General features: G+C 40.6%; 2 protein-coding genes across 8 annotated transcripts in view; one reads left to right on the top strand and one right to left on the bottom strand.

Annotated features, from left to right (window-relative positions):
* LOC131235458 (F-box protein At5g46170-like) overlaps positions 1 to 22,725 on the top strand; it is a 32,560-nt gene extending 9,835 nt beyond the window's left edge. Inside the window, exon 2 of one of the 3 annotated variants that reach the window (XM_058232647.1) lies at positions 22,618 to 22,725. The gene's annotated coding sequence lies outside the window, so the exon portion shown is untranslated. Of the gene's footprint in view, positions 1 to 11,827; positions 12,353 to 22,617 lie in introns of those variants that run through there. The other 2 variants (XM_058232646.1, XM_058232645.1) reach the window with 2 other exon arrangements.
* LOC131235457 (uncharacterized) lies at positions 18,566 to 23,203 on the bottom strand. 5 transcript variants are annotated; one of them, XM_058232640.1, is made up of 7 exons: positions 22,995 to 23,203; positions 22,447 to 22,904; positions 22,026 to 22,361; positions 21,466 to 21,891; positions 20,673 to 20,884; positions 19,921 to 20,184; positions 18,566 to 19,156 (listed from the first exon to the last, which is right to left on the bottom strand). In XM_058232640.1, exons 1-6 carry the CDS (start codon positions 23,111 to 23,113, stop codon positions 19,939 to 19,941), a joined length of 1,797 nt encoding a protein of 598 aa, XP_058088623.1. In that variant the 5' UTR covers positions 23,114 to 23,203; the 3' UTR covers positions 18,566 to 19,156; positions 19,921 to 19,938. The 5 variants fall into 5 exon arrangements, with proteins under 5 accessions (XP_058088623.1, XP_058088624.1, XP_058088622.1 ...); XM_058232641.1 differs by having other exon boundaries at positions 18,568 to 19,108; XM_058232639.1 differs by lacking the exon at positions 18,566 to 19,156 and having other exon boundaries at positions 19,577 to 20,184; positions 22,995 to 23,202.
* Positions 23,204 to 23,424: the final 221 nt, after the last annotated feature.

The raw sequence follows: 23,424 nt of genomic DNA, 5'->3' as shown, positions 1-23,424 counted from the left end.
CCCAGCTGTCACACGTGAGTGGACAAATGACGCAAGGGACGTAAGAGGCGAGATGAATAAAGACTCCCAGTTGTTGCACATATCAGCTCCTGTGTAAACTGCTTTGAAAAAAATTAGAAAAAGTAAACCTTCCGGACCCGTCACAATTCAAAATTGAATTTGAAAAAAGAAGCGTTTGGTTATTAATGAAACACGTGTCCCGATGCTTACACAAAGCTGATATTACCGCTGGCTTTGAAATAGGTTTGGTCGTAGATTCTGGAATCCCCCCAAACCTTGAAGTAGACTCCGAAGCTGAGTACGCAACCATAGATTCATTGCATCTACGGAACTGTTGATATTTGCCATCTCATCAACAATTGAGATTTTGACACCATTCGAATCGTCATACGGAGGAAACGTGTCCAACAAATCCTCTGGTACATCAACAAATGCTGTTTATTTACCCTGGCAACACAGTAAACCTGTCCAGTTTGGACATAACTACCGCTTCTTGCCCATTTAACAAGGTATGCTTAACTCTACTGGGTGGGAGATCCACCATTTCATGATTGGTCATCCACTTTGAGAAATCCTTCATATTGTGTGCAACCCCCATCCCCCCTGGGTTAGATTTTTTAACGGAGAATCTGATCACGTTGAAACCCCCTACGACGCACCATGACCAATCGAATCTCCTTCGGGTTGAGTTTTGCTCCTCCCAAAACTATTACCTACTTTTTCCTGATTTGGTCCATATACAACTATGCACAACCAACGAAATTCCCAACTTTGATTTTTTTAGCACAACCGAAACAGAGAACACCACACCAAGAGTCCTCCCTAGCCCAGAGCTTTGAATCCCATGCTACCACAATTCCCTCTGATGCACCTATTGCATATAGAGATATCCCCTCCTTCGTCTTGATGCTCCACAAAGAATCCATAAACTTACGGCACACAACATGGAGTGTTGTCTCTTGTAGTGCAGTTACCCAAGCCTTCGATTTGGAGCACATATCTCTAACCTGTCCTCGTTTTTGTCGGCACCCTAGTCTGAGGACATTCCAACTAATCTTTATTTGGGTATTGATATTCCCCTCCTAACCTTTCTTGCCACCTCGTACAAGCTTCACAGCTCGTAATTTACAATAGAAGCCATGCTCACCAATTCTCTAAAGCCTTTGGGCAATCTCTGGGTCCTCCTTTGTTGCACCATTTGCATCTTCTTTTTCCCATGTTCTTCTACAAATCGAAATATTGCCAGTCTTCTTAATCTCACCGAAGTACACACTAATATTCGTGCCCACGCACTTCATAGCCTCCGTTATCCACTCTTTTTCCTTTTTTTTTTTTGCTTGTGATTCTTCTTCACCTACAACTACAATATAATCCTTCTAAGGGTTACCTTCTCAGAGCCATGGTTTTCCTCCCTTGGTCCCAGGCTCTTGACTCATAGAGGAGTTACTTCTAGCACCTCATGAAGATCCCTCACAGACTTCAAAACTTCCTTTTTTTAGCTCCTATTGTCGGATCACTTGCACCAGTTTCGACTCTTGAGTTCCCGGTCTCTTTCGCTACCCTATATTGAGATTCCCTCGTCTCTGTTGTAGACTTCCATCTCCAAACTAGACAACTGCATCTTTGGACCAATTAGCAGTTTTTTTTTTTGAAGGATAGTTAGCAGGTATCCTGAAGCTTTAGAAGGGATGGACCACCCCTCTCCTTCTAAGTCCCTCACAGACCAATGCATTTTGAAACTCTTCACTCTTTTCGAAATGGCTGGTTAGTGATAAGTAACTTCTCACACCTATGGGAGGACTCACACGAGTGCGTAAAGACGTCTCCTCATCATGTCCGATAGACCACACCTCCCTTTCTTGCACAAAATTAAACAGGTTTGGGACATGTGGCACTATATTGAGCCTCGTCCCATCCCCCGTTCCTTCACCATTTTCAACCTTGAGCCACCTGTCTTCAATTCCTTGCTTTAGATCCTCAGACTTGACATCCGAGCCACCCTGTGTTGCCACCTCTTCCCTCTCATGCCACGTCAACTCTCCAGGCCTGACATTCTCCAACCTTTTCTCCCTGATCCTGGCATGCGCTGCCCTACATGTCGAGACTTCCGCATATTCGCTTGTCAACAACGAGATATCTCCTACCGTCTTTGTCTTTGTCAACCGTGTGCCTGCGTCAACACATGTTACCCTTCTCTCTATCAACCCACCGCTCGAGACCTGCAAGCCAACCTCTTGCGACGACATCCCCCGAAGCTCCTAATGCAGTGGCATGTTCATACTGGGCTTGAGTGGGGTGGCTTCTGTGTGGCGGGGGCACATTTGGGGTGGGTGGCCCGTGTGAGGTGAGACCCATGTGATGTGGGCCCATGTGAAATGGGGCCCACGAGAGGGGTTTGGCCTAGGGCGTGACCCATGTGAAGTGGGGTTTGGGCTACGAGATAAATGGATTAATTTGCCACGCTCTATCAGTTCAAGCTTTTAAAGCAAGTGGTTAGTTGTTCTGCATCAGCTCCACCAACCACCTGAATGGTGCTTTGTCATCCTCAACCGCTTCTCCGCAGCTTCCTCTCGGTCGACCTCCAAACATCCACCCCTCTAAAGCCTCCCCTGCTCCTTCTGCACCTTCCTTCAACACTCTTGCCTCCAACCTCTCTTCCCCAATAACAATAGTTACTCTTTCCGAGAATAGAGCAGTGGTTTCCCTTCTTACATATACTCTCGCCTTCGAGATGTCCTCCCAGCTCTTCATCGCTGGATCCACTTCCAACATCCTCAACTGCCTCTCCGCAGCTTCCTCTCGATCGACCTCCAAACATCCACCCCTCTAAAGCCTCCCCTGCTCCTTTTGCACCTTCCTTCACCACTTTGCCTCCAACCTCTCCTCCCCAATAATAATAGTTACTCTTTCTGAGAATAGAGTAGTGGTTTCCCTTCTTACATATACTCTCACCTTTAAGATGTCCTCCCAGCTCTTCGACGCCGGATCGACTTCCAACATCTCCTACAACATGACCTGGTGTCTCGAACATCTTTGAATGATATCCCTTGGATTTGGAGCCACACCTCAAAACTCAACTTTAGCCAGTTACTCCACCTCCGGCCGCCCTTGTAGGATGTTTTTGCTACAACGACCCCCTTGAGCTTCACATACAGGCTTTAGAGACATCCAAACCTCCATTTCTGAGAGAAACCGGAGGATACACTCATTCGGCCTCACTCCATAGCATATCATTAGCCATCTTTGTATCTCTTCCACAAATGTCCGGTGTCTCATAATGGCCACTAGACTCCATTCCCAATGAGTTTCAAGCCACATGAACCACTGATGGGTTGGCCTTGACCAGAGGTTCTTTGCTAGTGACATCCCTCCATCCCCATCTGTCTGATAATTTGAAAAGCTTTGCTACCTTCTTCTCTCCCCCTTGTACTACTGTGCCCTTGGACGGAATCCCTCGCGTCTTCCTCCCCTTGAGCTATAGGCTTGCCTCCTCTCGAAACGAGCCCATCCCTTCCCTTCCTCTTTTCCCGCCCTCGCCCTTTCCTTCTCCTCTCAAATGTTCTGCTCCTCCCCTCCACACAAACCCCTTTGTACCACATTACGATAAGAGCTCGCTCCCCTCAATCCCAATTCTTTGCAATTCCTATTAGTATTCTCGTCCCCTCTCCCCCACTTTCATCACTCCAAGTCTTTCCCCATTATCCTTTCCCTTCCCACGCGTAGGCCTGCTAATGGTTTTTGGCCCATGATGGGCTCTTTGCACCAGCATCTTTCATCCCTTTGTAGATCTTGCCGTTGTAAGCTTTAAAGGCATGCTTCGCCTCATCGGACGTCGTCATTCACACAATGTTGTCATGTGTGATCACACAATCGATTATGTGATTGTGCAATGGCATAATTGCGCATTGATTGCATATGTGACCATGGCTTATGCCATGTGAAGCATATGCAATCACATACTCATGGCATAATGGCATATGTGACTCCAACGGTTAGAAATATGCTCGTTGGACATTATTATTATTATTTTTGGAAATACTCAATTTTGCCTATCAAAAGTCACTTCTGCCCCTCCCCTCCCCAACAGACACACACACACACACATGGCACTCCTCTCTCATTGTAATCATTTTTAAGGCTAAAGTTGTGCTTGTTCTCTCATAAGCTCTCCTTCTCACTCTTGATTTTCTTAAAGAAGAAGGACCAAGAAGGGCCAATGAATTCTAGTGAAGAATTAAGTTTAAGGATTGTGCTTGTGGCTTGTGCTCTTAGGCCTCTCATAATCTCTACCATTCTCGTAACTCTTTCTCATTCTTTTATTCTCTCCAACTCTCTCCCTTATTCTCTCACTTTAATCTCTGCCATATCATTATCTAATCTCTATTTCTCTCTCTCTCTCTCTCTCTCTCTCTCTCTCTCTCTCTCTCTCTCTCATTCTCATTCTCCCTCTCTCTCTCTCATTCTTTCTTTCCCTTTCTCAAATCTCAATATATTGCTAATTTGCTAATCCTTTTTATGTTTGATTGCGGTGTATGTGTATTTGCGTATTGTTTGTTTATTCTCTTTTCCAAGTTTATTTAAGTTCAAGACGAGATAAGAGTTGATATCAAATATCAACTAAATTCAAGTTCATTCTTTCTCTCTCTCTTTTTTTAAGACTTCAAGATTCAATACAAGAGTATTCAAGACTCAAGAGACAAGTTCAAGGATTCAAAATTCAAGACTTCTATTTTTGTTTTTGTTTTGTCTCATTTACTCTCTCTCTCTCTCTCTCTCTCTCTCTCCCCCACTGGACTTTGAGGCATGGGAGCTCCTCCTCTCTCTCTCTCTCTCTCTCTCTCTCTCTCTCACACACACACACACACACACACACACACACAACTGTGTAACACCACTATAGAGAGTCTCTCTCTCTCTCTCTCTAGTTTGAAGTTTCTAATGCATTTAGTAGTACTAGTAGTGTAGTACTTACTACTTAGTTAGAACTTGGAATCTATAACTTAGAATAGAAGTAGAGTAGTAGTATTTTCTATTTAGTATATAGAATACAACTTATTTAGTTCTTCGATTGCTATTTAGTATTTGTTATCTACTTAGTCAACTCAACATCATCTCATTCAGCATGTCTTCTTCTCATTCTTCTTCTTTGAGACCCAAGTCCAATGACACGGTTTGAAAGTACGGGCACCATCGTAGTGCTACTGGAAAGTCTTTTGTAGTATGTGATCTATGTGGGTTTGTATGTTCCAGTGGCATTGGACGGCACAAGCAACACCTTGTACATTCACCGGGGTCAACTGCAAGAACATGTGCCAATGTTATTTTAGAGATCCAAAAGGAAGTCATGTAATACATGGACAAGCATGCTAAAAAAAGGAATGACATTGTGCTTATCCAAGAAGAATTTATGGAATGAGAAGCATATGAGGACATTGATGTTGTTGATTTGGATGTTACTACACCTACGTCCACAGAGCGATCTAGACCATTGACATCTAAAGGAGCATGTGGGCATGGGCCAATGGATAGGCGGTGTAACATCTCGAGGATGTGGTTGACCAAAGGGGTAAGGGAAAATGACCAACAAAAACCATTTTAGAAAATAGTTCTAAGCAAAAAGAAGGGAAAACCATGATACAATGTATCGCTAAGTAGTTGTACCAAGCCGGTGTTGCTTTTAACATCGTAAAATTGAAGAGCTTCAAAGTTATGGTGGAAGCGGTAGGTTAATGTGGACGTAGATTGAAACTCCCTTTCTATTATGAAATGAGGGGAAGTTGCTTGAAGAGGAGGCTGAGTTTACTAGAAACTTGATCACGTCATACAAAAAGGCGTGGAAAATCCATTGTCGTATGCTAATTGCTGACGGATGGACCGATAGATCCGGTCGAGCGTTTATTAACTTTCTTGTAAGCTGTCCAACTGGGACTGTTTTTGGAGTTTGTGGATGCATTGACCCATTCCCACACGGTTGATTATTTGTTTAAATTGCTAGATAGTTTAGTTGAGGAAATTACAAAAGATTATGTTATCTAAGTTATCACAGACAATGCAACCTCCTACATAGCTACTGGTCTCCTTCTTAAGGAGAATAAGTGCCGTTTATTTTGGACCTCATGTGCGTCATCTTGTATATATTTAATGTTAGAAGATATAGGTATGTTATATCTTAAAGTAATTACTAAGGCTAGACGAATCACTGTCTTTACGTACAAACACACCCTTCTCCATCACACGAGAAGGCTTAAGAGTGTAATTTGCTTTGTCTAGCTGTCACCAATTTGCAACAACGTTCTAAACACTACAAATGTTGGATTTAAAGAAATCTAAGCTTAGAAGCTTTTGTAGTGTCGGTTGATTGAAATAATGGGCCTTGGTCAAAGAAGATTGAAGGGAAGTTAGTCCAACAAACCATCCTCTCGCAATCGTTTTAGACACAAGTGTTAAAAGCACTAAAATCGTTGCAACCCTTAGGGCGTGTTTGGGCAGTGGGATTAGAAGGGATTAGGTGGGATGGAATTGCATCTGGTCCTGTGCCAATTCCACTCCATGTTTGGGAAGAATGGAAAAGCTGTAGATGGAATTGCATAGGGTCCCGTGCCAATTTCACTCAATGTTAGCAAGTTGTGTAGGTCCCACCATGATGTGTGGGCTATATCCACACCGTCCACCCATTTTTCGAGATTATTTTAGAGCATGGGCCAAAAAATAAGGTAAATCTAAAGCTCAAGTGGACCCCACCATAGAAAGCAACGGGGATTGAAAACTTACCGTTGAAAACATCTTTGGGGCCACATAAGTTTTGGATCTGCCTCATTTTTAGGCCCATGCCATAAAATGAGGTTACAAAAATGAACGGTTTAGATATAACACGTGTTATTCTCAATAATTTCAAATGACGGTGGGTATATCCATTCAATGTAACATCGTATTACCAACAAAGCATGGCATTAATCTTATCCCATGGCAACAGGGACAATCCCTGCCATGGGTAATAATTATGTTTTTTGAATCCCATCCCACCTAATCCCTCCTAGGGCGTGTTTGGGCGGTGGGATTGGAAGGGATTAGGTGGGATGGGATTCAAAAAACATAATTATTACCCATGGCAGGGATTGTCCCTGTTGCCATGGGATAAGATTAATGCCATGCTTTGTTGGTAATACGGTGTTACATTGAATGGATATACCCACCGTCATTTGAAATTACTGAGAATAACACACGTGTTATATCTAAACCGTTCATTTTTGTAACCTCATTTTATGGGCTCTAAAATAATCTCGAAAAATGGGTGGACGGTGTGGATATAGCCCACACATCATGGTGCGACCTACCCAACTTGCTAACATTGAGTGAAATTGGCATGGTACCCAATGCAATTCCATCTAATCTAATTCCAAGCTTTTCCATTCTTTCCAAACATGGAGTGGAATTGGCACAGGACCAGATGAATCCCATCCCACCTAATACCTTCTAATCCCACTGCCCAAACACGCCCTTAGCGTATTGCGATTGGTGGACGGTGATGAGAAGCCACCCATGGGCTACATCTATAATGTGATGGAGATGGCTAGAAACAAAATCATGGACTACTTCCACTATAAAAAGCGTGATTACAGGCTCATATTAGATATTACCGATAAAAGATAGGTTAATCAAATGCCATTTCCATTGTATTCGGCTGCCTACATTCTTAACTTAGCCATATTCTTTGCTATTCTTTGCTTCTGTTGATTGGATTGTGGCATCAATAACGAATTATATCACAGATTTTTTTGAATCAAAGCTCGGTGGGCCATTTTTCAGAAATTCGTCAAAAATAGGTATTTATACTTTTTTAATATGTTTTGCTGTTTTAATCATGTCATATGATGTGTTAATCATAGTAGAACATGTTAATGTACATTTTACAGATTTGGGGTGCCATTTAATAATTTTTTAATATTTTTTCTATTTACGCATGAATTTTGGCCCCTTTTTTAAAATTCGAAAATTCAAATTTTAATGGTTGTTTTGCTGTTTTAATCATGCCATTTGATGTGTTAATCATAGTAGAACATGTTAATGTGCATTTTACAGATTTGGGATGCCATTTTATATTTTTTTAAAATATTTTTTGCTATTTACGCATTTATTTTGGCCTTTTTTTTGAAAATTCGAAAAATCATTTTGTAATGATTCTTTTGTTGTTTTAATGATGTCATATGATGTGTTAATCATAGTAGAACATGTTAATGTGCATTTTACAGATTTGGGGTGTCATTTTATATTTTTAATATTTTTTTCTATTTACGCATTTATTTTGGCCCTTTTCTTGAAAATTTGAAAAATCATTTTTTAATGATTCTTTTGCTGTTTTAATGATGTCATATGATGTGTTAATCATAGTAGAACATGTTAATGTGCATTTTACAGATTTGGGGTGCCATTTTATATATTTTATATTTTTTTCTATTTACGCATTTATTTTGGCCCTTTTTTGAAAATTCGAAAAATCATTTTTAATGATTCTTTTGCTGTTTTAATGACATCATATGATGTGTTAATCATAGTAGAACATGTTAATGTGCATATTTAGGGTGCCATTTTATATTTTTTTAATATTTTTTTCTATTTACGCATTTATTTCGGCCCTTTTTTGAAAATTCGAAAAATCATTTTTTAATGATTCTTTTGCTGTTTTAATGATGTCATATGATGTTGTTAATGTGCATTTTACATATTGAGGACGACAAGTCACAAGACAGGAATCACAGTCACAGCCACAGGTATGTTAAATTGTTAATAACTTAATATAGAATAAATTATGAAAAATAATTGCAAACACCTACACATAAAAGATATTTTCATATTACATTCATTCTAATATATCTATCATTGATAGTAGATAGTTAGAAAATTAAATATATGAGTTTTGCAGTCAAACAGTTATCCGATACAACTTCTCACCCTAGAGTGGATGGCTAGAAACAAAATCATGGACTACTTCCACTATAAAAAGCGTGATTACAGGCTCATATTAGATATTACCGATAAAAGATAGGTCAATCAAATGCCATTGCCATTGTATTCGGCTGCCTACATTCTTAACTTAGCCATATTCTTTGCTTCTGTTGATTGGACTGTGGCATCAACAACGAATATGGTCATCTTTCTTGACGTTTTGGAAAGAATGATTCTATATAGAGAAGAGCAGGATGGGATTTCTCAATGCGATTAGGGAAGCCCAACAGGAGGAAGCCTAACAGGAGGAAGCCTATATGAAGAGTGGGGATTTTCTCAAGAGAGTTGTCAGTCATAGGAGTATGAAATTGTGAAAGTAAGTATGAAGTATGAATGTTAGTGAGTTGGTCTTAACTTAGAAACGATTTCTTACAATGTAAAATTTTTAACCCAAACCGATATTTGTATAACTGACTGGTGGTCAATGTATGGAGTGGGCCTAAACAGGAAGGACCCATCATTATAGAAGTTAGCCATGAAAATTCTTGGCCTCACATGTTCCGCTAGCGTTGCAAGTGCAACTGGGTTACGTTTGAGTCAGTAAGTTATTCAATTCACTCTTCAAATGTTGAATTTTGATGTAGAGAGTTAAAAGCAAATGACCATCGCCAATTCAATTTCAATTGGAGATTTGGAATATTATGCAGATCCATTAAAAAAGAAAAAGAAAAAGAGAGAGAGAAAGAAGAAGAAGAAGAAATTGTCTTCAACAAAAGAAGCTCAATGACTTTGGTCTTTGACTACTATAACTAAAAGTTGTGAGAACAATTATAGGATAGATGAGAAAAGCCCGATTTCTATAATCCTGTCTACCTAGATGATTTGGAGATAGATAGTGAGTGGCTTGTAGAGACAGAGGATCTAGTCTTTTGCAGGTGATGATCTACATGGGCCCAAGTCGAAGACGCCGCATTTGGATCGGCACCTGGAGAAGGTTAAGGTGGAGAAGAGGGGGAGCAGTAGCACGAGGCCTAGTTGCATTTAAGGCTGTGGATGGGATTACAAGAAGAAAATGATCAACCATTGGATGCAGATGAGTAACTTGTGCGAACTGATGATTAAAAGATAGAAGAAGATGGAGTATACGTTGAAGAAGGAGATTGAGTCCAACGATGATGGTAATTATGGTGGTGATATGCCTCAACGGGAGAGGGATCAATGTATATAGTAGTATAAGTTGTAACTTGTTGCAAACTATCAACTGTAATGGCTGGTAAAGCTAAGTGGATTTACTGCTAGTAGGTTCTTGGGAAATCACATTATGTGATTGGTATCTTTTGCTAAGTAGATATTGTTTGGTTTAGGACTGATATCCAAGGAGTTTAGACGTACTACAGTATGAAGAGATCCATTGATTATAGAGAATTATTAAGAGATATCTTTCAGGAAAGGTGATTGCAGCTGTGAGCATTTTCAAACAGGCATATAGAGTGATTGCAGTTGTTAACTGTTTTCAAACGGGTATGTAGAGTGATTGCAGTTGAGTGTTTTTGTTTGAAAACAGGCTTCTCACCTGAAATTTGGAACGCATTGAAATGGTAAGCTCTTGTAGTCAAAATAATATTGATATAACATGGCTCTGCATTTCTTGGGGTGAACAATTTGATTTGCTCGTTGAGCATCCAGCTGCTTCCTGCTTCTGGGGTTTTCTGTACGGAATATGGACCTGAGAAAAAAGAAAAAAATTAAAAAAAAAGAAAAAAAGAAAAAGAAGAAGAAGAATCGTTCCATTTGCGTCTCTTAAGTGGATCTCATGATGTGCTAGAGGAGTGTAACGTGCAGCCTAGGGGGAGATCCCGACCGGAAAGAGAGAGCAGTGTGATTGGCACACTGCTCTGTCGTAGAGCTTCACTAGCAGTGTTGAGCTTTGCTCGCGGTTTGACTGGAACCGATACTCATTCCACCTACTTTTCTGCACTCTTCATCAATTTCTTTAGTGTTTGATTTGTAGAGGGGTGGATTGTCCATGGAACTACTCCCTTTCTGCTAATAGGGATTTGGATTGTGTTAAATCCTTGCCAGTCATTTCCTTTTTGGAGGAATTATACAAGTGGATTCTCCACCACTCCGCTTGGGGTTTTCTGTTTGTACAAGTGGGTCCATTGTTCAGTATAAATGAGTAAATGCTTCGAAGGGGTCCATTGTTCAGTATAAATGAGTAAATGCTTCGAAGGGTAGGTTGGAACACCCTAGCCTCCCGTACTGGTCCTTTTTCCCCCCTTTAAGTTGATTGTGGATTATTACTCTCTTCTTGATTATCCATTTACAGGCAACAAATTCAATGGTCAATGTCTATAGGGATTTACTGGTCCTGTGTGTAGATGGCCCATCTCCTCGCCTGCACGATTATTACTCTCTTCTTGATTATCCATTCACAGGCAACAAATTCAACGGTCAATATCTATAGAGATTTACTGGTCCTGTGTGTGGATGGCCCATCTCCTTGCCTGCACACATGCCAAGCTAGCACATTCTCATGGGGTCTGAATCACCACCGGTCAGGTGGTCCCCACAGTATAGATTCCACAGCCTCAAGCTGTTCCAACTGGTCAGGTATGCTGCCATGGTGCAAGGATAAAATGGACAGTCTGATGAGGTGAAGGCCTGACTTATGGGCCATGGATTCTTAGATGGTGGTACCCACCTGACCGATGGGGGCATAAATGGGTCTTGGCTATTTGCCCTTGGGAAATTTTACCTCTACCTACCATTTGTTTTGCTGGAGATCAAAATGCGCGTGAAAGAGGCAGTTTGTACTATATGCTGGATTTACTGTACCATGATGAAAGTTTAATTTATTTATTTATTTTTATTTTTGTGGAAGGAGTTTACTGCAAAATGCTGAGGAGCAGATTGTCAAGGAGAGTTTTGGGTCTGAGGCATGCAGAGATGCAAGGTGATCATAAGAAGAAAATGAAGAGACGATCGGCATGTTGGCAGTAAGCATGGCGCAGGTGGTTGTGTCCTTTACGGGTCCCACGGTGAAGATGCGCCAGCCCAGAAATCAGGCCAGTCCAGTCATCAGGTTGCTGCACTCTGTTTTGTGGATTTGGAAGTTCCCCAATTCCCGGACCGTCTATTTTCTTGCACGTGGAGCCCACCCGATGAGTAGGCCTCCTAAAATTTGTGGGACGGGCCATGTTCTACTTGATGCCTTACGGGGTCTCACAATGTAGCTCATCTGATAGGAAGCTCATTAGCATGTTGTGCATTTGGAAAATGCTCAAGCTGTTTGTCTTGGCATATCCTTTGGGAAATGTGAGGGTGCGAGGGCACATTGCATAGGACGTATGATGAGTACTGATGGGTCCCACCTGCCTGATTTCAGTATTATCTAGACCTTTGTTTTTGTTTTTGTTTTTGTTTTTTGTTTTTTTTGTTTTTTTTTTTGTTTTTGTTTGTTTTTGATCTCGCATAGCTAGCAAATACTGCAATCATGTTGATCCAAGCCAATTGATTGTTGGCTTCCAGCAGACTGCCAAACAGAAATGAGCTGATACCAACACCGGTGTCCTTCGATCAGACGGTTAGTGTCACATAAAGAAAGGATTATTTTACCAATGCCACTGAATATGGTATGCTTATTGGGTGTTGAACCCATCCATCTGTTTTTTTCAGCTCATTTTAGGATACGATCCCAAAATTGAAGCATATCCAAAGCTCAAATGGGCTACACCACAGGAAAGTGGGGATAACGATCTCCATCGTTGAAAACCTTCCTAGGGCCCTAGTGATGTTTATTTGCCATCCAACCTGTTCATAAGGTCATACAGACCTGGATCAAGGGATAAGACAAATATAAGCTTGATCCAAGGAAGTTTTCAACAGTAGCTGTTCAATTCCTGCTGTTTCGTGTGGTGTGGTGCACTTGAACTTTGGGTGTACTTCAATTTTGGGCTCGTTGTTTAAAATGAGCTGGAAAAATGGATGGATGGCGAGGATATACCACACACATCACGGTCGGCCCCACACTGTCTTCACACTGCCACAGAGCTGCGTGGTGTGGGGATCACCACGCAACCCCCGTCCCTGAATTTGGGTGGCTTGGGGAAATTGGATTCCGTACTGAGTTACTCAGTACGCTCTTATCGTACTGAGTAAACTCAGTTGGGCCCACCGCGAATGCATGTGGTTTATCCACGCCGTCCATTCGTTTTTCCATATCATTTTATGGGTTCAAACCAAAATTCGATGCAGTTTGACTTGAGGTGCGTGCATGCGTAGGTAACGTCACACTCAGGCTGGGTTTTGCTGGCCAAACTTGTACCAGCTCCAGTGCCAACTTAGCAGGTTGGTAGTTTAAAGCCATACACTCGGTTTGGGTGGTGACTCTAGCACCACCCATCTAGCATGTTGAAAAGTTGTGGGCCCCACTATATTTTCTGTAATTTACAACTGTCTATGCCATTTTGCCAGTTGCAGATACAAAGCCTTTTCTTTTCTTTTCTTTTTTAAAATTTTATTTTATTATTATTTTATTATTTTTATTTTTAAATAACACACACACACCCCCAAACACTCATGCCATAGTGGGATTTCACCACCTATGATACTTGAACCCTTGACCAGGTGTTAAACTCCTGAGAGTCTACCACCAGAGCAAGAGTAAGGATCCAAAGCTCATGTGGACCATACCATGGGAAACAATGGGTATTCTGTTGGGTCAATTTAATCAAGCACAAAGGTACACGTGTGATTAAGGCTTATATTTAATAACACATGCACACACCCCCATGCACTCATGCTGTAGCGGGATTTCACCACCTATGGATACTCGAACCCTTGACCAGGTGTTGAAACTCCTGAGAGTCTACCACCAAAGCAAGAGTAAGGATCCAAAGCTCATGTGGACCATACCACGGGAAACAATGGGAATTCAATTCAATCAAACACAAAGGTACACGTGTGATTAAGGCTTATATTCAGATTTCATATGTGATTATGATGCACCAACGTGCTACAGTTTACTTGACTCAATGTTTTATTGACTTGCTAGTGTCCTTTGTGTTGAGACTAATTAAAGACAGGATGCAGGATCCAACTCTTCTCTTAACCATTGGTTGTGATCAATGATAACGTGATTTGTGAAATGATTAAGGTTAGCTATTCCGAATGGATTCCTTTTGCCTTATATATAAGGACTTGCTCTTTCACCAGTAAAATTACAATATTTTTCTTAAAAGAATGAAGATGAACAAATAAATAAAAATGACCGAACAATGCCAATTTCATTAATTGAATATGTGGCCTATTACAATCGATAGAGTATTGAAAAAAATAAACAAACGAGAGATATATACTTGATCAGTCTATTAGAACAGATGATCAATGCGAATGGTTAGGATGATGTAACTAGATAGGTGTGATCGCCTATGTAAGAACTCAGTTGTTCGGGATCAAACAGCTTATGGCCATGGATATTTAATCCAATTCTTCGTTACTTTAGCGGTAGGCGTTGGACAATAGTGATATATATGCTAAAGTTAGGCTAGGCTATGCTAGTATAAAAGATGATAAATGAAGGATAAATTGAAAAGTAAATATATGTGTTTGGTGTAGGGCGTTGATTTCTTTTTTGATTGCTCCTTCTATAACTTGTCGAGGTAGCAAAACTCTCGCCGATGTCTTTGCTGATCTTTGATCCTCCACGTTTATGTCATGCATTTCGAATAGGCAAGATTCTATATAAATTTGGAATTGTTGGCTTCTCGGATCTTCTTCTCATAATTGATCCCTTGATGGGAGATGTTCATGGCCCATTAATTGACCATGGTCACTCATCTAGTGACCCACATCTTGCATTTGAACACTTGCTCCTTGATGGTTTGGAGTGCTGAAGGGATGGTGACACTTGGTATTGATCTATCATTAGACGGGCTAAATTAGATCTTTCTTCGAGTTTTTTCATTTTTTTAATTCTGATTAATGTACGGCTTGGGACCTGATCTACTTGATATCCATTCTCTCTTGATTTGGATTTGAACTGTAACTAAACTTGCTTGGATATCAGTCTGATCTTCAAATACTTAAAACATTCTTGAACATTGCAGACTCTCTGAATGTCTCTAGGATGATCCCTCATTTTGGAAAGACTGTGAGGGACAGCCTCGTTGATCGTATCATATTATTTGTGATATGATAGGTTCTCTCAGCATGTCTTTTATAGAGATGTTAAGCACGCTGCCTCATTAATTGACTCATTTAATCGTAGTCCATTCTTATATTTAAAGAATGAACAATTTAAAAGAAAAAACTATATAGTCTGACTAATGATTGGATCAACCCGATATTTTCTTCACACGTGTTCCAAACACTTGCCAAGTTAGCACTCGTGCTGCGTGTGGGGTTCAAGAACCTTTACAAAAAGATGTCCCACTAAATCTAAGGATTGAAAAAGTGTCCCTCAAATATCAAAGAGGCATGCTACCGTATACAATAACTGATTGAAATGGAACCCACATGCACAAGAAGAAGCAGCGATTGAATGTTACGTGTTCCACATCTTTGCGGCTTTCACATTTGACATGGGTTTTCAGTTATGATAATTGGGACCCATGGTTCGGTCATATAGACCACTAGTCGATTGTGCCCCACCTTAGATGAATTGTCCCTTGGAGATATTCTTCATAGGATTGTTTACACTTGACTTAACAAAGCTAGTCAAATTAACAATTGTAAAGCTACTATGTGTCGGCACACTCATATGAAAGTAGAAGACAAACATACTCAACATACACCCTGATCCATAGCTCAAGTGGTAGACTAGTGAAAGATACATCATTTCAACATTGAGGTCTTGGTATGGATTCCCAAGTGTGGGTGGCTAACAGTGAAGTCTGAACTGACAAGCTAACCAAAAGAGAGAAAAAAAAAAAACTTGCAACAAAAGATGCCTATCTACTGAGGAAGGCTAGATGCTCAAAGCCGTACACATGAAAAGCATTTGACCCTCATATGACACGTGACTAATGGATGCAAGGCTTGCATGAGTTTAACATGAAAAAAAAGTTTTACCAACTTTCCATTACTAGATTCTTTGAAACTAGCATGAATGTTTTAGGATTTTAATTAAAAAGAAAACTCTTCTGAAAAATATTTGAGATCGTTCTAAAAGCCACGAGAGAGTCGAAAGGAACACGAGAAGCCATCTAAGAATAGAAACATATCACTTATGATGACACAATAAAATAAGAACTCTAGATCCAAGTGGTATATGACCACAATGTAATTAGAATGCTCTTGTGCAAGTCATGGGATTTTACGCATGGCCATCACCTATCAGAAAGCTATAAAAATAACATACGAAGAAGAGCTAGGAGCTACATACTAATAGAAGAGCTAGGAGCTACATACTAATACAATCACGCATAAAATTTCAACTCTTTTGTCCTTCATGAACATGTATTAGTGTTTTAGCTTAGTCTCCTCCACCTTTATCCAATACCATACTGCAGTAGGCCTGGAGCCTTCAATTACCTTTTAGTTTAATTTTGCTACTGTTCAGTATATCGCTATAGTATGCTAATAGTATTATCCGTGACCTTGTTGTTGGATTCATAAATTATTGAATTCTTATTGGTACATTTTTTGTCATATCTTGCTAACATCACACCATGTCCATCTTACGACTGTCTGGTATTTTTCATGACCATTTGGTATTTTCCACAACCATTTAAGTCTAGAGCACCGTCAAGACCATAGACATTTTCGTTAAAATAGACTGCCATAAGTAATTTCTTCTGCTTATTTATTTGTGTTTATTTGACTAATTGTACTACATTAACATACTAATTAACAAAACTGATAATTAAGCTCTTTATTTTTAATTTATTATTTTTATTGAGAAACATAATCTAAGCTACCACCATTAAAAGAGAAGTGGTCTTCAAAGAAAAAAACTCATTTAAAAGGACTAATCCCCTCTTTTATCAATTGCCTGATTGCTAAAATAGTGAGTCACTGAATAGTTAGGCTAATATTCACAAATTTAGTTCTAATCTAGCTAATTCGGTACTTAAGATCACAAATGTTTAGTTTGATTCAATTAGTTGAACACTACTCTAGTATACCAGTATCTAATCTCTAATTGCACACGTTTAACCTAGAATCGAGCAGTTTCGTTACATGCGTAGCCATGCGTTGGATTGAACAACAATAGCAAGCATCGACATTAACCTTTTGATTTTTGGCTAACACTAAGACCGTTACGAGCTACAACAGCAGTCCGCATGCAAGGAGAAAGGTCAGAAGTCAGTCGATCGGATATTCCATTCTCAGCATATTTCCAGCGGACGCGGATTGCGTCCTACCCCCGCCCGGGCGGTAATCCGTCCGGGCAGGGCTCTGTGGGGCCCACCGTGATGTAATTGTTTTATCCACGCAGTTCATTGATTTTCTCAGATCATTTTAAGGAATGCTGCTAAAAATTAAGTAGGTCCACAGCTCCAGTGGACCACACTAAAAGAAGCTGCAGTGATAATGACACCCACCGTTGAAACCTTTCTATGGGACAACGTGATGTTTTTTTTACCATCCAACCTATTAATAAGGTCATGTAAACCTGGATGAATTGAAAAAACAAATATCAGCTTGATCTGAAACTTCATCCAGCTCCCAAGAAGTTTTTAATGGTGGACGTTCAATCCCCACTTTGTGGTCCACTTAAGGAATGTACCTGCCTCATTTTTTGAATCATGCCTTAAAAATGATCTGATAAAAACTATTAACAGCGTGGATAAAATACTTACATCACGGTGGGACCCACAGAGCCCTGCCCGGACGGATTACTGTCCGGGCGGGGGTAGGACGCAATCCGCGTCCATTTCCAGCATGCTCCATCGGTTGCGGGACTCAACCGTACAATGGTCTGGATTACTGATCCATATGGACTCAACTGTCAACCGGAAAATCCATGCACGGTGAAAAGGCGTACCATAAAATCTCTCCTAGAAAACCAGCCCAATATGGCCGTAGTAATTAGACAATCGTGGCCATCTGATTTTTCCCGCCAATTTTAGACAGGTGACCATTTCTTTTCGTCTGTCTATTTGATTCTCACCAACTGGACGGTGAGGGTTGTCCATAGGAGCTCTACAATGGATGAGTTGTGGCACCTAGTGAGGCCCACCGGTCGGATATCAATATCTCCCAATGGCTAAGATTGCAAGAGTAACCATAAAAATAAGCTATCCTGATACCATTTTAAAAAAAAAAAAAAGAAAAAAAGAAAGAAAAAGAAGAAGCTACCCTGCTACCTTGTACCTGGGTCATCGTCTACATTAGATAATGTCATTTCAAATGGACGGCTGGATATTGCTTGCTGAGAAGTGCTTCTGCTACTCTTTTTGCCAAGGACAGTCATGTGTCATTCCACTAATAAATATATAAGATGAAAGAACGGCTTTCATGCACCCATTTCCATGGCCCCTTGAGTCAATGGAGGGGCCCACCATAACATGCATGTCACTAGACAGTTCCATTCCTAGTTTGTCACTATCGGACATGGATATAATAAATAATATTTTCACGGCCATCCTTTACATTTTCATGTCCATGCTTTTCTACGATCAATGCGTGTTACCATCATGGCCATGCCATGATCCAACGGCATAAAGCTTGTAACAATCATATTCCATGCTTCCTACATGGGTCTTGAAAATTGAAGTGTATCCACGTGCCTCCTCCTTTTTAGTGAGTGATGTTTATACACCCTTCCCTTTTTAAGCTTACACCCCTATTTTCTAGATACTCTGGAGATTGTGATGGATGATACGCATACATTTAGAAATTGCATATGTGGTGTTCAAGTAATTCAAATAAACTGTTCAAATTATGGGCTCCAGTTTAGATTTATCATGAACCAAAAGTTATGCATGTTATCTAGCTATAGGGGATTTGGTGGACATTTATTGGACGGTTGTATAAGTTTGGAGTGCCTGCGTATCAAGTGGCCTACTCTGACAGTGTATATATAAACAACTACTTCCCTTCTCAGCTGTCGTAGTGAAATATGGGAATGATCATTTGTGATCCATTAAATGTGATTTTCACATGCAAACTCACATCATGTGCTGTGGGACATCGGAGGCGTTCCATAAGGTGGGCCCTGCCATGAAGATCACATGGTTCAAAAATCAGTATGGTCCGCTCATCACTCTAGAAAAAAATAGATGGTTCTAATCAGATCCTTTAAAAAACAAAAGTAGAGTATTCAATGTACCATAAGTAGTAAAAAGGAGTGTATGCATGAAAAACATAGGGTGGTAAATATCAATTTTCTAATTGGATTCATGCCCTTTTCTTTTAATCATAACCCATGTTCATGAATATGTGGCCCACCCACAAACAAATCCCAAGTTAAAGAAAAAGCTAAAGCTACGCTCATCTCTATCTTGACTCATTCCTTTTCTTTTCCAGTACTCAATGGCCATTCCTTTACATTCTTTCATGGATTCCATGTCATCAAAATCCGTGTATCCCATATGTGGGTATGTTTGGATGGAGTTCAGGTAAGCCCACACGCACATTTACACCAAGACACACGTGCGAACTAGGTACATAGGAGTACATCAGGTGGACCAAAGTCATCAGGCCAGTCATTGAACGTGGACGGCTGGTAATTAATATTTTAAAACCATACATTGTTTTTGTACACATCTGGCCTACCCAATTTACACCTTGGATGTCCCCGCATGCTTGTCATTTTTGCACGTGTGGCACATGTAGACTTCAAAACCCCAAGATATCTATCTTTATCTGGATTCGAATAAAAATCCACGGCCCATATGTGGGTATGTTTGGATGTGGACCCTTTGGTTGCATTTTTTTTTGTACAGTATTTACAAAAAGGGTACAGTGCATATTCAATCCATGCTCATTGTCTAGTCAGCAAGCAACCCAAAAGCACAGATCACGTACATCCAAAGGTGGGCCATGTCAGTGAGAAGGGAAGAAAAGTGGTGTGGAATCTCTATGTAGCTTCCCTTCCCAAACTCTAACTTTGCTCATCTTCTCCTCACACCAGTGCAACTGCTCTTCAGTTATATCAGACGTCCTCAAAACCCTAGAAACCACCTCCAGATCAATCAGGGCCGTCAATATCTCCATCTCTTCGTCTGCCTTCCATGTCCTCTTCCTTATGCATTTTCGACTGCGCCGGAGGTCTTTAAGCTTCTTCTTCTTCTGCACAATTACACAAAAAGAACAAGAAAAGTACTATATGATCTTTGATTGTTTCGAATGATCTATCTTACCCATCATATGAAAATGGAATTAAGATGATGATCCCCATCTAACGGGTCGTGATCTAGTGGTTAGGATCATCTGGTTACCTTAATATCAGATGATATCCATACTATGAAAATGGGTAATTATAACTAAATTCATTGAATGTGGTAAAATTAGGAGGGTAGGATTATGTGATATTCTGATGGGCTCACTCATGGATGGGCCATGCCCCAATATCTCACAATATCAGATGATCCTATCCCTCCAAAGAAAATGGAGGATTACATTTTAGGACATCTCTCATCCACCATGGGGCCCACCATACAAAAAAATTGCTGGGTCACACATGAAATATTTGTCGGGCTAAGCAAGTGCTGGATCAAACAATGCATATTTCCTCAAGAATAATGAAATGGCAGGCAAAGGTGGGCCATGACTCTCACTCTCTTATTAGCTTTCTTGATCAGATGGAGGAGCGTGGGATCAACCGAGCTTTGCTTCTTCTTTAGAAGCGCACGAAGAATCTGGCAAGGCTTCTTCTTATCAGCCTTGAGAAAATTCATGAAAGTCCGAATCGCATCTTCCATTACTATAAGAAATTCAGCTAATGAGATCTTCGCATCTTTATCTCCATTGCTTCGATCAGCTTCCGAATCTTGGACAAACCAATAAACGAAATTCAGCAACAAAATAACAATAATCCACTAAACATGGCACACGTGTGTGATCTGGTTGGTTTGTTTTGTGGGCCACCATGAACATGTCCTCCCACCCAAAAAAGCTGGTCCGTTCATCACGTTGGCTGCCCATGTAGAATTGAAAAATGGACAGTTAAGACCAAACTAACCAACTGCCAATTAAATGTACATGTTTGGCCCACTCAATGAGATGATCGTACCAACCTTATTCTTGGGCCAGGTCATGTTCTTCGTGAGGCCCATGTGATTAACAGCCCCAGATCAATCAATGGTTGATGAAAATTAATCAACGGTTGAAAGTCTGTGCAGAAGAGTGAGCCCTCAAGATCTGATGGTCTACATGATATGAGACCTCACAAAGCTGAGGATGAACGGTCCAGATCTAGCGGTCCACCTAACCACTACTAGAGCAGGTGAGTCTAATCACTCCTTTGACTCTACGGTATAAATGGCCTCGGATTATGGCTTATATAGTTCAACTTAAAACGAACAAAGGAAAATGATTATAAAAAAAGAGGCTAAACCTCGTGTGACCCACCAACTAGTGATTGCCCACAAGTGGGCCCCACTGGCCTATGTCCAGCAACGGTACCTTGGAACTCTGGAACTTGAAGCAGTTTTGGTGAAGAAAGCCTCATCCGAGCATAAACTTCAGGCCTGCGGCCACGTTCAAAAGGTTCGGTCTCGATGAACCGTTGTAACAGAACCTGAAATTGCTGGAACTGCTGAGCAATATAGGCCGGGCAGCCCGAATCTTCCTCACCTTGCGACTCTTTCATTCCCCGTAAGTTCTTGTAATTCCAATTCAGAGCTTCCCATGTCAAGCAAATCTGAGCTACATAAGCAGCCTCCAGTTCTTGAAATGGGTTCGGACCCTTCTCCACTTCTTTGTTTCTCGTTGCCAATCTGTGTGCTATCCTTTGCGAAATCGATCTTGGGTGTATTTGTATAGACCTTAAAGATTCTGAAAATGGATTTTTTTTTAAGGAAATCAGTACACTAAATGTTATAATACCATTTGAATTCACAGAAAGGAATATGGGTTTATTCAAAGCTAGCTTTAGAATTTAGATATTGATTCTGGAGAACTAACAATACCCGTTTCACTGAGTTTCTGTGCACTAATTCTATCGAAGAACATCATCTCTTCATCATATTTCCGATAGACAGTGAAATTTTCCCATTTGGATGAGCTCCTTCGAGATGAAGAAGAGAACGGATCTTCCGTTTCCGAACCTCTATAATTCGTTGAGCTTCTCCATTCATAAGAACTATGGGAGGTAGAACCGCCGGTGAAAGAACCAGCAAGGACTTCTTCACTTTCATCTGCTCGCGCTCCAAACTTTTCACTTTCGGTCGGAGGAGTCAAACTCAAGAAACTTTCGTCTTGAGAGGAATTCTTCACTTCTTCTGGTTGTTGGCTGCGATTCCCTACTTACAATAGCATAAGCAATATCAGGTCGAGTAATCTTTTAATAATTAGACAAATCACGATTACCTAAGTATTTATTACATTTACCTTTTGAATGAGTATCATTGGCTAATAATATTTCAAGGTATGGTTCTGTTGGTGTTGTCAATAGCTTTATGTTATCAGCTTCCTTCGTTTCAAGCTTCTCTTGAGGTTCTTCCTCATCATTTTCTTGAGCTTCTTCCTCATCATTTTCTTCCTCATAAATGATTGATTCAGATGCATATTCGGGGCCGGATACTTGTTCGACGGTAGATAAATCTTCGAATTTATTCTCTTCATGATCTTCGTGTTCCTCTTCAGTATCTTCGCCTTCCTCGACAAGTGGTGGAGCGTCTTGGGAGCTTCTAGAAGGTAAGAAGACCAGTGCTTCTCCACCAAGAATGATGTCCGCAACCAGGTCTTCTTTCTCGAAGCATTGGCTGCTGAAGAAGCCGAGATTGCCTTCTTGGGAACAATCGCTGAGATGATTTTCTTCATGTGGGTCTTCTTCAAATCCATTGCTTCTGTAAAGGAAGTAAACGTGAGAGAGAGAGAGAGAGAGAGAGAGAGAGAGAGAGAGAGAGAGAGAGAGAGAGAGAGAGAGAGAGAGAGACCTTGTAGAGATTGGTTTCCTGAAATGAGTCTGGAAGAACCTGGTGAGGCAATGGGAAGAGAAGTAGAAGAAAAGGAAAAGGAGATTGAAGGAAGTAGAGACATGAGAGAAGAAGAACATCTTTTGCTCTTACTACTAAAGAAAATGCCCCTCAGGCCTTGCCATTGCAAACCTCCTTCTACCTACTCTCTTTTTACTTCCACACAATGCCTTTATGGAAGCATTTTAATGCCAAAACCGCCTCATTTTATAGAGAAAATGACTAATATAACCCCTGATTGTTCTTTTCTCCTAAATTTTCGGGTGGCTCACTTACAAAACTGCAAAGAATTTTAATCTATTGATTCAAAACACTGTGGGATGTGATGTGGCCATTTGTTTGATGGTCGAGATTAACTTAATTGTGGTCCCATTGCTGATGGGTCAATCCC

The sequence above is a fragment of the Magnolia sinica genome, chromosome 19 (genome assembly GCF_029962835.1).
Source record: "Magnolia sinica isolate HGM2019 chromosome 19, MsV1, whole genome shotgun sequence".
Taxonomy (NCBI): Eukaryota; Viridiplantae; Streptophyta; class Magnoliopsida; order Magnoliales; family Magnoliaceae; genus Magnolia; species Magnolia sinica.
This window is presented reverse-complemented; position numbering and strand designations above follow the sequence as displayed.

Coding starts and splice junctions, on each gene's coding strand:
- LOC131235457 (XM_058232640.1), bottom strand. CDS start 23,113: ATGTTCTTCTTCTCTCATGTCTCTACTTCCTTCAATCTCCTTTTCCTT. Junction 21,892..22,025: donor ACAGAAACTCAGTGAAACGG/GTATTGTTAGTT, acceptor ATCCATTTTCAG/AATCTTTAAGGTCTATACAA. Junction 20,185..20,672: donor TCAAGAAAGCTAATAAGAGA/GTGAGAGTCATG, acceptor GTAATTGTGCAG/AAGAAGAAGAAGCTTAAAGA.